General features: G+C 41.7%; 1 protein-coding gene across 1 annotated transcript; it reads right to left on the minus strand.

Moving 5' to 3' along the window:
• Nucleotides 1–7325: 7325 nt before the first annotated feature.
• Nucleotides 7326–8619, minus strand: LOC109755630 (strigolactones hydrolase CXE15). Its single transcript, XM_020314527.4, has one exon. It carries the CDS (start codon nucleotides 8529–8531, stop codon nucleotides 7434–7436), a length of 1098 nt encoding a protein of 365 aa, XP_020170116.1. The 5' UTR covers nucleotides 8532–8619; the 3' UTR covers nucleotides 7326–7433.
• Between the last annotated feature and the right edge of the window lie 3941 nt (nucleotides 8620–12560).

Genomic DNA, 12560 nt, shown 5'->3' on the forward strand with positions numbered 1-12560 from the left:
ATGACATCTCCAAGGTATCCACATGTACCGATCTAGTAGTACCGCAAGTCCGCAACAATCTGTGGAACCAGCACAAAGAATCTTCACAAAGAACTAGAGGGATAGAGATAGCCTAGAGACGTGCCAGACTAGAACTAGTCTAGACCGGGAGAGAGACGAGACACGTGGTAGAAGGGAGGTTGACTTGGTGGTCTTGGTGTGGACTTTGACCCTTTATATTGGTGGACCAAGGGGGGTCCATTGACTTGGTGGGGGAGGGGGCTTTCCCCCATGCAGGAAGGATTACTCCTCGGATTTAGACTCCCAGGCTTGCCCCTCAAGCCTCTCACGGCTGGCTGACTTGGGCCCTTGGTGGTGCCTTGTCCCCTGAGGCGGCGTGGGTTGGCCTGCAATGAACCTTCTAGAATATCTCTTTCAGGGCATACCAAGATGCTCCCGGATATCACCGGTACAGCTCCAGGATCTTCTAGAAAATTTTTGTAACCATCCAAAGTACTATTGGAAGCCCAGCCTCCCATTCTCTATTATCTCCTAGTTCTTCTACATACCGCTAGTCGCTAAGTGTGTGGCCCTATAGGGGACATGTCAAGAACACCTTTAGGTCAATAGCTATTAGCAAGATCTAGACACCCATTGTAACACCCCCAAGCGCGCTAGCGCTTGGAATGCTACTACATAAACTGACAAGTGAAAGGTAACACCGGTTTCTACAAATATTCGACATAGTCTCCTCTATTTGAAGGACATCCACGACATGATTCATATGATATATAGCACAAGAATAAAGAAACACCATGTTACACCAAGAAAAAAGATAAAACAATAACCGAGAATATCTCTGATAACCATAGGCAATAAAACATGTCTTAGTGAAAGATAATTAAACTACACAGATCGAAAGAGAAATTCTTGAACTCCAAGAAAATCCACCATGCATAGTATTATACTATAAGCTATACTAAGTCCTCAACACATGGTGCTAGAAAGGGTATATGTGAGAACTTTGTAGTGAAGAAGGTGATGTTGTTACTCCAAAATTCCCATGCATTGCATCCTCAAGGTTTACCTAAAACATAAAGCAACAAGGGACACCAGTGCCATCTGTGAGTTGGGGAGTGAGTAAGAGTGGAGAGGCAGAGTGGAGTGGATGATTGATATTGCAGATAGAGTGGAGTGAAGGGAATAATTGTCGTATGGGGCCGTTATAGCGTGAGCATTGGGGATCCAAGCACCACATGGTGAAGGGGACACCGTTGCTTTGCATTTTCTTCCCTTTTCCTTTCTTTATTTTTTTGAACACTTTCATCTTTTTTTCTAGTTGGACGATTTTGTCTTTTTGAAAGAAAGGATCGATGGAGTTTGGAATTTATGAAGAAAAAAATAAATGAAAGACATTCTTTATAACACTTCCTTGCTGTTGGCTAGCAGAGACGGGTGATTCACACAGGAGATTTTTTGTAGAGAAATCAAGAAGAAACCCTCTCCGGCTCCATTATAGAAATCGGAGAACAAAACATGGTCCAAATTATAGTTAAAAGGCCACAGAAGGGCAAAGAACAATGAAAAGTCTATGTCATAACATAACTACCCAAAGTCTCCTCCAACGGAACTAACAACTGAGCACAAAAATAAAAAATGAACAAGTCGTGGAGCTGTCAGAGTCACCTTGGGCTTCTGGGCTGGAGTTCCTTCGCTGACAACTAGCAAGCATCTAGGATAGAAGCTGAGCTCAGGAAGACCTGATCTGCGGTCTGTTTGCCCCTCAACGGGGAACTTTGACCAACATCTCCATCATCAAACTTGAGTGCTTGCAAGATGTCCTTGGCCAGACCTGGTGGGAGGAGAGATGATCCCTAGGTGTCCATAGAAGGATTTGTCAGCTACATTTGATTGCCAACGGTGCTCTGAACATAGTAGCCAGATGCTCACAGACAATACCAAACTCCTATTTCTTTTTAATTGGATAGGGGATAGCACAATTCCTCATTGTTCTAAAAAATCTTACAAGAATTGCTTAATGTCCATCCATAACACACCATAAAAACCATACTATATTTATATTTTTGGATACACTAAAGAACTACAAAGTAACTAGTTTCAACAACATCTGGTTCTTTTGTTAGCAACCTAGTATCTAGCAGCAGATTCAAAGGATACACCAACACAAAAATAGAAATAAGCAGAAATAAAAATCCAAATTTAGTATCTACTACACAGGTGAAAAATGGATTCATGTTCAATACAGAACAAGCAGTCCTCACACTTACCCATATTTCTTTTTTCATATTATCTTTGGTCATGAGCTTGCAACCACAGACAATGTGTATTCTGGGGGGGCATAAATTTTTTAGACAACACGTGAAAGGATCAAGAGGCCGACTGGGGGTGTGAATACTTAACTACCAACTTTAGGGTAATGCAGATAAAGTAAGTTATCTAGATATGCAACTACTCTGTCCGTTCCATAATATAGTGCGTACAGATTTTTCGAAAAGTCAAAGTTTGCAAACTTTGATCAAATTTGTATATAAAACTATTTATATTTACAATACCAAATATATAAAATATGAAACTACATCTTATGATGAATCTAATGATATATCGTTGGCATTCTAGATGGAAATGTTTTTCTCCACAAACTTGGTCAAAATTACTAAGTTTGACTTTTCAAATGTCTATATGCACTACATTATAGAACAGAGGGAGTAGATGGGAACAACCTATATGGCAAGCAAGCAGAAAAGCAAGGTATGCTAGGCAACAAACTACTACCTCCATCCTGGTTTATTGGTCTTCTTCGTATTTTATGCCCAAATTTTACCATAGATTTAAGTGACAAAATGTTAATGCATATAAAAAATTATATCATTGGATTCGTATTTAAACATAGTTTCTAATGATACTATTTTTTGTGACATGCAATAACATTTTGTTAAGTAAATCAATGGTCAAAATTGGCACAAAATACTAAGAGGTCCAATAAACCAGGACGGGGGTAGTAGATAGCAAGATAACAAGCATACAATGCAAGTAAATATACGTGAAAGGATTAACCACAAGTTAGTGCAGGGCATGACTTTTATCCCGGGGTTCATACTCTTTAGGAAGTGTTAATCTTTGTTGGAGGAATGCCAAAGCCAAAGCTCCAGAGTGCCACCAAGTGTCTCACCCTATGCTCTGTTTGAGTCACCCCCAATGGATGAGCCTCAAATCACTCGAGTTTGATCTTGAACGCGACCACAACACCTTTACAAACTTCCTAGAGCACGCCACGAGCAAGAAAACTTCCGGGCCTTAACTCCTATCGCCTAAGAGCCCAAAACACCAAGACTAACAAGTGTTGGTGAAGAACAAGTTGGGGCATCATGAATCAATTTGGTGAAAGTATAGATCGGTTGAACCTCTTCCAATCCCTATAGAATAGGAGTGTCTAGGTGGAGGGATGGAAAGCAATCGAGCTTTTAGGGCTTAGGAATGGTGGAGCAAGCTCAAGTAAAATGTTAGAGGTGGGAGGAGGAAGAAGGGAGGATTTATACCCCTAGGCATTTGCGACCGTTGCCCCCCAGGGACTCCAAGTACCTGGGTTTAAGGGCCTGAGGACCCAGACTCAGCCAAGCAGAACCTCTCTAGTGATTTTGGGGACCCGAGGTGGTAAGTAGGTTGAGACCTACTCCGAGGATCCGCGGGTTGAGGACCCCGGGGACTAGATCCATCCTCTCACTGGCCTCCGGCGAGGCCTACTTTCGGGACCTCTTCCCTGGTAGCAGATTATGTCATCTGTCGCAAGCTTTGCTCCCAGTTCAACCGCCTCACCTGCAAAGTTCATGGCTAGACAGGAGGTCCGCTTATCCTTTCCCATTTCGAGCTTCTTCTTTGTTTGGTTTCTCTGATGAGAAAGGTCGGGAGGATGACAACAAGTAGCGAAAGTAGCAATGTCAGGCGGCGACAACCATTAGCGGGAAGCGACACATTGATTCCTTGGTGAGTTTCTCTTATCTGCGTGACAAGTATGAAAATCTAAGGTGCACAGTACAGAATTAAGAAAGCATTAAAAACCTACAAGAACTATGCATTCCTATCTTTGCACCGTAGTGTGTAGTCAATTGGGATTTTTTGCAAGAAAACTTTTGATCCATTCATCATGCCATGGCAGTAGAAAGAACACGGAAATAACAAAAAAATACATACATGTCCATATACCACATAGCGACGATTACAAGCACTAGAGCGAGCCGTAGGTGCGCCACCTTCATCGCCCCTCCTTCATGAGAGCCGGGACAAACTTGTTGTAGTAGACAGTCAGGAAGTCGCCGTGTTAAGGCCCCATATGACCAACGTACCAGAACAACAACTGTCCCTGATGAAGAGAAGTATAGATCAAAAAATCCAACTTGTAGACACACAAACAAAGAATGGATCCAAAGAGATCCACCGAAGACCAGCACCGACCAAATCCTGCGGGATCCTTCAAAGACACACCTTCGCATGCCCTTTGATGAAATAGACGCATCACCGGAACAGGCGCTAGGCGGGGAAAACCTTATTCCATCCTCAGAGAGCCGCCACCGCCTCCTTTTTGAAAAGGACACAAACTCTGAACAAACTCATAAGAATACCTAAGGCCTCCTTTGGTTTGGAGGAATTTCACAGGAATTATATAGGAAAGGATTTTTGTAGGATTTTTTTTCTTTAAAGCCCTTTGGTTCATAGGAATGGATTCCTATTCCTACATAGGATTGGTTCCTATCCTCCACTTTTCAAAAGACAATAAACATAAGCCTAGACTCAACGGAAAAATTCCTATGATGTGAACCAAATGACATCTCTTTTCCTAATCATACTCATAGGATTTGATAGAATGTCATTTGATTTCCTACAAGTTTCCTATTCCTGTGATAATCCTATCCTATGAACCAAATAAAGCCTAAGGCCTCCTTTGGTTCATAGGGTATAAAAATAGTAGGAATAGAAAAGTTATAAGAAATGAGATGACATATATCTCAAATTCTATGAGTAGTAATAGGAAAAGAGATGTCGTTTGATTCATATCATTGGATTTTCTCCATTGAGTCTAGCTAATGTTTATTTTCCTATGAAATGTGAAGGATAAGAAGAATTCCTCCATAAGAATAAGATTACATTCCTACAAACAAAAGGGCTCTAAAGAAAACTTTACTATAGAAATCCTATCCTATGAAATTCCTACAAGATTCCTTTAAACCAAAGAAGGCCTAAAACTATAGCAAGACCCCTCCCACCGGCAAGGGTCGTGGTCCACCGCACCTCCATGGCTCTAAAGACGAGGCAGATCGGTGGTGGCAACGGGAGGCACAAAAATCCTAAGCACCTTTTCTTTGAAAAAGGAGGTGGCGACTACGTTTGAAGATGCTATAGTAGTCTGCTGGATTGACCACCCCTTATCCTCCGTAGCATAATTTATTGGTCTACTGGAGCGCTTTCCTTCACTCTCGGTGACGTGCTTATGGGCCGGCTTGTCAGCCTACGATTGGGGTGTGGTGTGCGCCGACCCAGCAACAGCCACGCGTGGCCTTATTTCAATGCCAGTACTATTCTCCCTTACTACGAGATGTAGCGCCCTCTTGTCTCTGCGTTGTGTGCTTCTTAGTGGGCTGGACTGATAGAGCGATTTTGGGAAGGTTCTACAAACCGGTACAGACTGGTCTTAGAACCATTTGTGTGACATTTTCTTTTTTCTTCTTCCGTGTTTTTCTTTATTGGTTTTATTTGGTTTTTTGGTTTCTTTATGTTTTCTCTATTGTTTTTCTTCTTTTGGGGGTTTTTGTATTCTTATTGTTTTTTTGCTTTTCAAATACATGTCGATTTTGTTTTAGTACATGTTGAAATTTTTCCGTATACATGTTCAACATTTTTCAGATACACGCTAAACATTTTTCAAAGGTACATCCTTTTTAAAAACAAGGTATATATTTGTTAAATACACATTGAGCATTTTTCATTCAGATACTAAGTCCTCGATATATATGGAGCCTCCTGGTGTGATCTGTTATATGACGGTCTCTATGGGGGCCACTTGTAAGGGGGTGTGTCGCAGGTTCAGAGTAATGCATATGTATATAGTCGTAATTCACCAGACGGTTTTCCATGTTTTGAGAAGGTTATAGAAGGTATTTCTTGGGTTTTTTCTTTCTTTATATGTTTTCTCTACTGGTCTTATTTTTTGCCTTTTCCTGGTTGTTATTTATTTATTTACTTATTTATTATTTTCACATTTTAATAAAAATCTTGAAGAGTTTTGAAATCCATTAGTATTTTAAAAGTTCGTGAATATATTTAGAGTCCATGAACATTTTTAATGTCTATGGACACTTGCAGACCTTTTTTCAAATTTACGAACATTGCTTGAGGTCCACGAATATTTTTAGATTCGGGAACAAGTTTACCAAAATTATGAGTTTTTTTAATTCGTAACATTTTTTATAAATCCGTGAACATCTTTTGATTTAAGGAACGTTTTCAAATAAACAAACGATAGCAGATTGTATCCAAGTAAGCAAAACAAATGAGTGAGCCGTGCAAAGAGACGAGCTGAGCGAGCGAGAGCTTCATGGGCCAGCCCATGTAAGCGTTATAGCAACAATTGCATCATTTCAGCGTGGAATATGAGCTTCCAAGGGGACGCAACTATTCTCAGCTCGAACTCAAATGAGCTCGTATGAACAGTGAAATCGTAAAAAAAATGAAAATAGTTCAAAAAATTCTGAATTTTGTTTGTGCAAAACATTGACAAATGTTCTGAATGCCTGTAAAATTTCATCATGATATCACATTTGTGGAAGTAGTGGCAAAAATAAACAAAATCAGTGCTCAAAAAATGCCATTTTCAGAAGCATTTTGAAGTGTTGATTTTGTTTTTTTTTCCTACGACTTCCTGGAATGTCATTTCAAAGTGAAAAATTGCAGGCTCTTAAAACATTTGTTACAGTTTACCAAAAATTCAGAATTTTTGAATGTTCTTTTTCAAATTTACTGTTCATGCTGAGCTCATGAGTTGTTGGGGACTTTCCCTTCCAAGAGGTTCACACAATCAACACTAGCTGCCACTGAGGCCGAAAGGTGTAAGGGCACTACAACCACGTGTGGAATAATTTCACTCTCATCTCAGAACAAATATTGTCTTTAACAATCCCACATGATATACACCAGAACATAATTATAGTCCAAGCCAACGCTAACAAAACCATATAACATAATAAACGACCATAATAACATGCTAAGAGTAGTGATAATTGGACTGATGAACCTCCCGGGTTTCCTTATCAGCCAATTAGTGAACAGTGTAATTGTTTTGTGATTTAATAAGGCTAGCCACGAAGCTTTTCTTTAAAAAAAGTTAATCCCACGATTGAAAAATGGAGCGGCAAAGCACGCGTTAGGCTCTAATAAGTTGGACACTAAAAATGTCTGAAAAAAAAATTAGTACTATGTAATTCGGGACTTCCAGACAAGGCAGCCGCCGTGTCCGGCGCGCCGCCGTGCACGAACTGCCGCACCACTCGGATCAGCCCGTCCGCCGCGGCGCCCCATGGCTCGTAGACGAAGAATGCGTGCTCCTGCCCATCGAACTCCACCAGCTCCACGGGTTTCCCCATGGCCTTCAGCCTCGCGACGTAGTCCGCGGTCCGGTCACGCAGCAGGTCATGCTCGGCGTTCAGGACGAGCACCGGTGGGAACGCGACGTCATCGAGCGGCGCGCTCTCGGGGCCAAATGGGTTCGCCGCCGGGTGGTCCCTCGTCGCCCCCGCCGGCAGCGCTAGCCGCCACATCTGGTCGAACAGCGCAAGGCTCATGAGCACGTCGGCAGGCGAACACGCCTCCGACGCCATCCTCTCCTCCCCGCCGAAGTACGGACCGAGCAGGACACACCCGGCGATACGCACCGGGTTTATATCGAGGCCGCCGGAGCCGTACCGGACGGCGATGTGGTGAGAGATGTTGCCACCGGACGAGTCGCCCCAGACGAACACTCGTCCAAAGTCAGCCGACTCGGCGAGCCACGCGTCGGCAGCGGAGCCGGCCACGGCGTGGCGGTGTAACCACGAGAGGACGGTCTCCGCGTCGTGGTGGGCCGCGGGGAGGCGGTGCTCCGGGGCGAGGCGGTAGTCCGCGGAGAGCACGATGGCCGGGAGGTCGTGGGCGATCCGAAGGGCCACGGCATGGAAGCTGGGGTGCTCGAAACTGGCGATGCAGAAGCCGCCGCCGTGGAAGTAGACGAGCACCGGAAGCTTCTTCTCGCCTCCGCCGGCAAGGCCGATGGATGTCGTAGGCCTGTACATGCGGAGCCGGAGGCGGTGGGCCTCGTCGTAGACAACGTCCTTCCACTGGACGGGCAGGTCGCGGCGGACGTCATGCACCGGGGGGTCAGAAAGGAAGCTTCGCGTGGGACGCGTCACCGTGCCGTCGCTGAGGAGCTGCACGACGCCGAGGCAGTCCTCGACCACGTGAGGCGGCGGCGCCGAGGCTGAGGCGGACGACGAAGATAACGACGACATGGTTTAATTGAAGCTAGCGCGCTGGTGGCCAAGTGAGCAAGAGCTTTGTACGGTGTACTATGGTCTATGGTGTACAACTACAAATGTTTGCACGTAAATAGTGCACCGTGAAGATAAGAAGTGTTGACCATCCATGGAAAGACAACAGTGTAGGCCTCATATGTGGGGCCTGCATATACATCGACAGTTTTTTTTTCGAATGATATACATCGACAGTTTAAGGGCTCATTCAGTGGATCTTCAAAACAAAGAAATAGGAAAATTAAAGGATTGAGATGGCCTCTCCACTTCAATTCTTAGGATTTTTTTCATGGGATCGCATAATGCTCGTTCCGTCTTGTCTGAAGCTTTCGGCTCTTCCCGTTGTAGCTTTTTTTTTAACATCAGTACACACACAAGCTCATATACACGCGCATACACTCATCCCTATGAACGCACACATGCACATCTTACCCCTATGAGCACATCCGAAAGACTGAGCTGGCATATCATCTTGAGATTTACGAAGTCACCGTAGGTGCCTCGTCGTTGACGGGAACGTCTCCTCCCACTGAATGCGCATAGCCGGAAATCCTGAAATAAATTCAGGAATAAATGCGAGCACCAAGATTTGAACCTTGGTGGGCTGCGGATACCACAGTCCCTCTAACCATCCAGTCACAGGTTGATTCGCCTTCCTGTTGTAGCTGGGCCGGTCTGTTTGTTCTGGTCTTTCTTGGGAACTATATGTTCGAGGATCGCTGGCTGTAGGCTCGCGCGGTGCAAGTAAAGGTTTGATTCTTTTCTTCATTTTTTGTATGTTTTCTCTCGGTTTTACCTATTTCTATATCAGGATTGTTTTATCTTTCTGTTATTTTTTATTTTTTTTCTCATCGGGTTTCTTTGTTCCTTCACAGTTTGTACTGGTTTTCATTCTTTTTTTATTTGTTTTTTTTTCATTTTTCACTGCCTTTATGCTTTTCTTTCTTTCTTCATTCATCTTTCTTTATTTCTTGGATTCCTTCAGTTTTCTTCATTTTACTTTGATTCTTTCTCGGCTTCCTCTATTTTCGTTTTGGGCATCGGTTTTCTTTGGTTATTATTTTCGTCTTTATTGGGGTTCTTGGTTTGTTTAGTACTCCCTCTGTTCCTTAATATAAGGTGTATAGATTTTTGAGAAAAAAATCCAAAATATAAGGTGTATTACATTGCACAACTCGTCTGGATATTTTTTTAGGGATTTGATTACATTTTTTTATACCAGGCAAGCTCCTCTATTTTCTCATGTCCATTAGTCAGGTGTAATCTCATCCAGAACTTGTAAAATTTTCCCTCCATGAGTGTTCTTTAATTTCCGTGCCAAAAACTATACACCCTATATTTAGGAATGGAGGGAGTATCTTTTTCTATTTCCATTGGGGTTTTTGTCCAACACATGCCGACTTTTTCAATACACATTCAGTAATTTTCTTATAGATCAGATTTTTTATATACATGTTTAACATTTTTTAAATATATGATTAACATTATTTGAAAACATGTATTTTTATGTATAATTTTTTTCATACACGTTGTACATTATTGCTATATATCTAATACAAATTAAAAAAATAACATTTTTTAATACATTGTCAAGAAACCATACATATTTAACATTTTTTTCAAATGCTTGATTAATTTTTTTAAAATACATGGACACTATTTTATATACACATTTAACATTTTTTACATGGTTGATTAACATGTTTCCAGTACATGGTCAATAATTTTTCTATACACAAATAATATTTTTTAAATGCTTGACTAACATTTTTCAAATACTTGTTTGACTTTTTTTCAAATGCTTTGTTTAACATTTTGAAAATCGGAAGGACGTTGCTAGGCAGCAATCACTTGGTACCTAGCGGGACTAAAAAAGGAAAGTTATTTGCCCCTCGCTCTTAGTAGCTCCTGCAAAGAAAAAACAACCGGGTCCTCGCGTCCACGTGAACCTCATTATTGAAAAAAAAAAACTCTCGCCCAAGCCTACCCAAAAGACCTGATTGATCACCCCTCCACCCTCTCCTCTCATATCCAACATTACATACATCAAGAAAAAAAAGAACTGTGCAACAATATTATACGCCGGGGGTGGGGTTGGGTGGGGGAGGAGCAGGCAAAATAGAAGGGTAAAAGAATAAGTTGTTTCTCTTGACTTTTTTTAGAGGATCCGAACTACAAAACTTGCTTTGAATCTGGTAGTTTTTTCATGTTCTTGTCCATGTGAAACCTAATGTTTTGTTGCGCATTTCGTCAAGTTCCTTGCAAAAACAAATGCTCGCTAACCACTCTTGTTGTATGTTAATGTATTTCTTCTGGCCCTTGCAAAAAAAGGAGTAGATGGTGTGAAGCAAAAACTCAAAGAAGTTGCATGCACATTATCATGTTTTGAAAAGGCAATTTAAAAGTGCCTCCGTATTGTTAGTAAGTATTAGTGTTGTTGCTTTATATCTATGGGATTTAAGTTCTTCCTCAAAGAATATGTGATTGACTTCCCAAGTTAGCGGTGTTGGTAGGCAAATTAATATGTGTTTTTTTGGTGCATATCAAAAAATATGTACTCAGCTTGGTGGAGCGTTTTGTAGGTGAATTAGTAGTGAGGATTGCATGTTGCAGGCAAATGAGGAACGTTCGGTAGGCCGAATTAGGGGTGAGCCGTGTTGCACGCAAATTATGAACATTCGGCATGCGAATTAGGAGTGAGGACTCTGTGTTGCATGCAAATTAGGAGCGTCCATAGGTGAATTATGAGCGTCCAGTAGGCGAATTTCAGAGCATTCAGTGGGTGAATTAGAAATGAGGGCTCTATGTTACTGGAAAAGCTATATTGTCTGCTCTATTTTCTGATATGATTCCTTTTTGTGTATTTTTTTAGTTATTTTGCGGTCTTTAAATGCTTAATCGGGTGTTGATATGTACAATTAGTAGGGGATCAGATGGGGGATACTTTTGGTGCGCCTTGCAACCGAGGTAGGTCAGTTTGGTGAAAAATATCTTGATCCGGGTCTGCCAGCCGCTTCACGCGCTCTTTCCCGAAGGGACCTTCCTTCCGTAGCGATATCAACTGCTTTCTCCGCTTTATATCTCATGCACATCTCACGCAACAAATAATGGGCAAATAATGTGCAGCGGCAAAACATCATCGCATCACATGTCCGCTCTTCCTCCGCGTCCTAGCCCCTCTGCTAGAATTATAGCATGAAGGTTATTTATGTGAATTCGCCGAAGTGATATTTTCGTGGTACCTACTGATTCGTTATTAGCTTACTACCCCCTCTGTTTCAAAATAATTGAAGTTATATGATTCTCCTAAATCAAACTTGATGAAGTTTGACCAAGTCTATGAAAATATACAAACATCTAAAAAAATTAATTTACTCGTTTAGATTAACTATGAAATATGTTCTCATATTATATGTATTTGATATCAACAATCTTTATGGGTATTTTCTATATATACTTGGTCAAACTTTAAAAGTTTGACTTAGGAAAGTCATATAACTTCAATTATTTTGAAACGGATGGAGTATGATTTTGGTAATGGTTGAATATTAAATTGTAAGTAGTACACAAATAAGTGAAATTAGAGTGACATCATTCAGTTCTTATTGGTGTTGGTGTAGTAGTGTTGTTATGGATGGTGTGTTTGTGCGGGACGAGAGCAAGTCGAGTCCTATATCTTTGATGGTAAGATTAAATTATGGAATATGACATGCTTCATATCCTATATGGTTAACTAGAGGCTATAAACTCTTCACACGCTTGCTTGGGTTTTAATTATGTTTTTTATTCGTATATCGTGTTGGGCTGCTGTAGGAAACGATGAGGAGAATAAAGTGACTAGGTGGTGCTGGTTGTGAGAGCCTCTTGGAGCTCTTATTCCCTGTTCAAATCATGGGATTGCTGTTATAATGGTCACATGAGCCGCCCATGGATCTCTCATTCGCTTAGCTCAGCTCCCTACTCTGCTCGCTCGCTTAATCTTTTTTGCTTGCTCCACTCCTAGCCCAG

This window comes from Aegilops tauschii, chromosome 6, assembly GCF_002575655.3.
Source record: "Aegilops tauschii subsp. strangulata cultivar AL8/78 chromosome 6, Aet v6.0, whole genome shotgun sequence".
Lineage (NCBI taxonomy): Eukaryota > Viridiplantae > Streptophyta > Magnoliopsida > Poales > Poaceae > Aegilops > Aegilops tauschii.

Excerpts from the sequence above, each read along its gene's own strand:
- LOC109755630 (XM_020314527.4), bottom strand. The coding sequence starts at position 8,531 with ATGTCGTCGTTATCTTCGTCGTCCGCCTCAGCCTCGGCGCCGCCGCCT.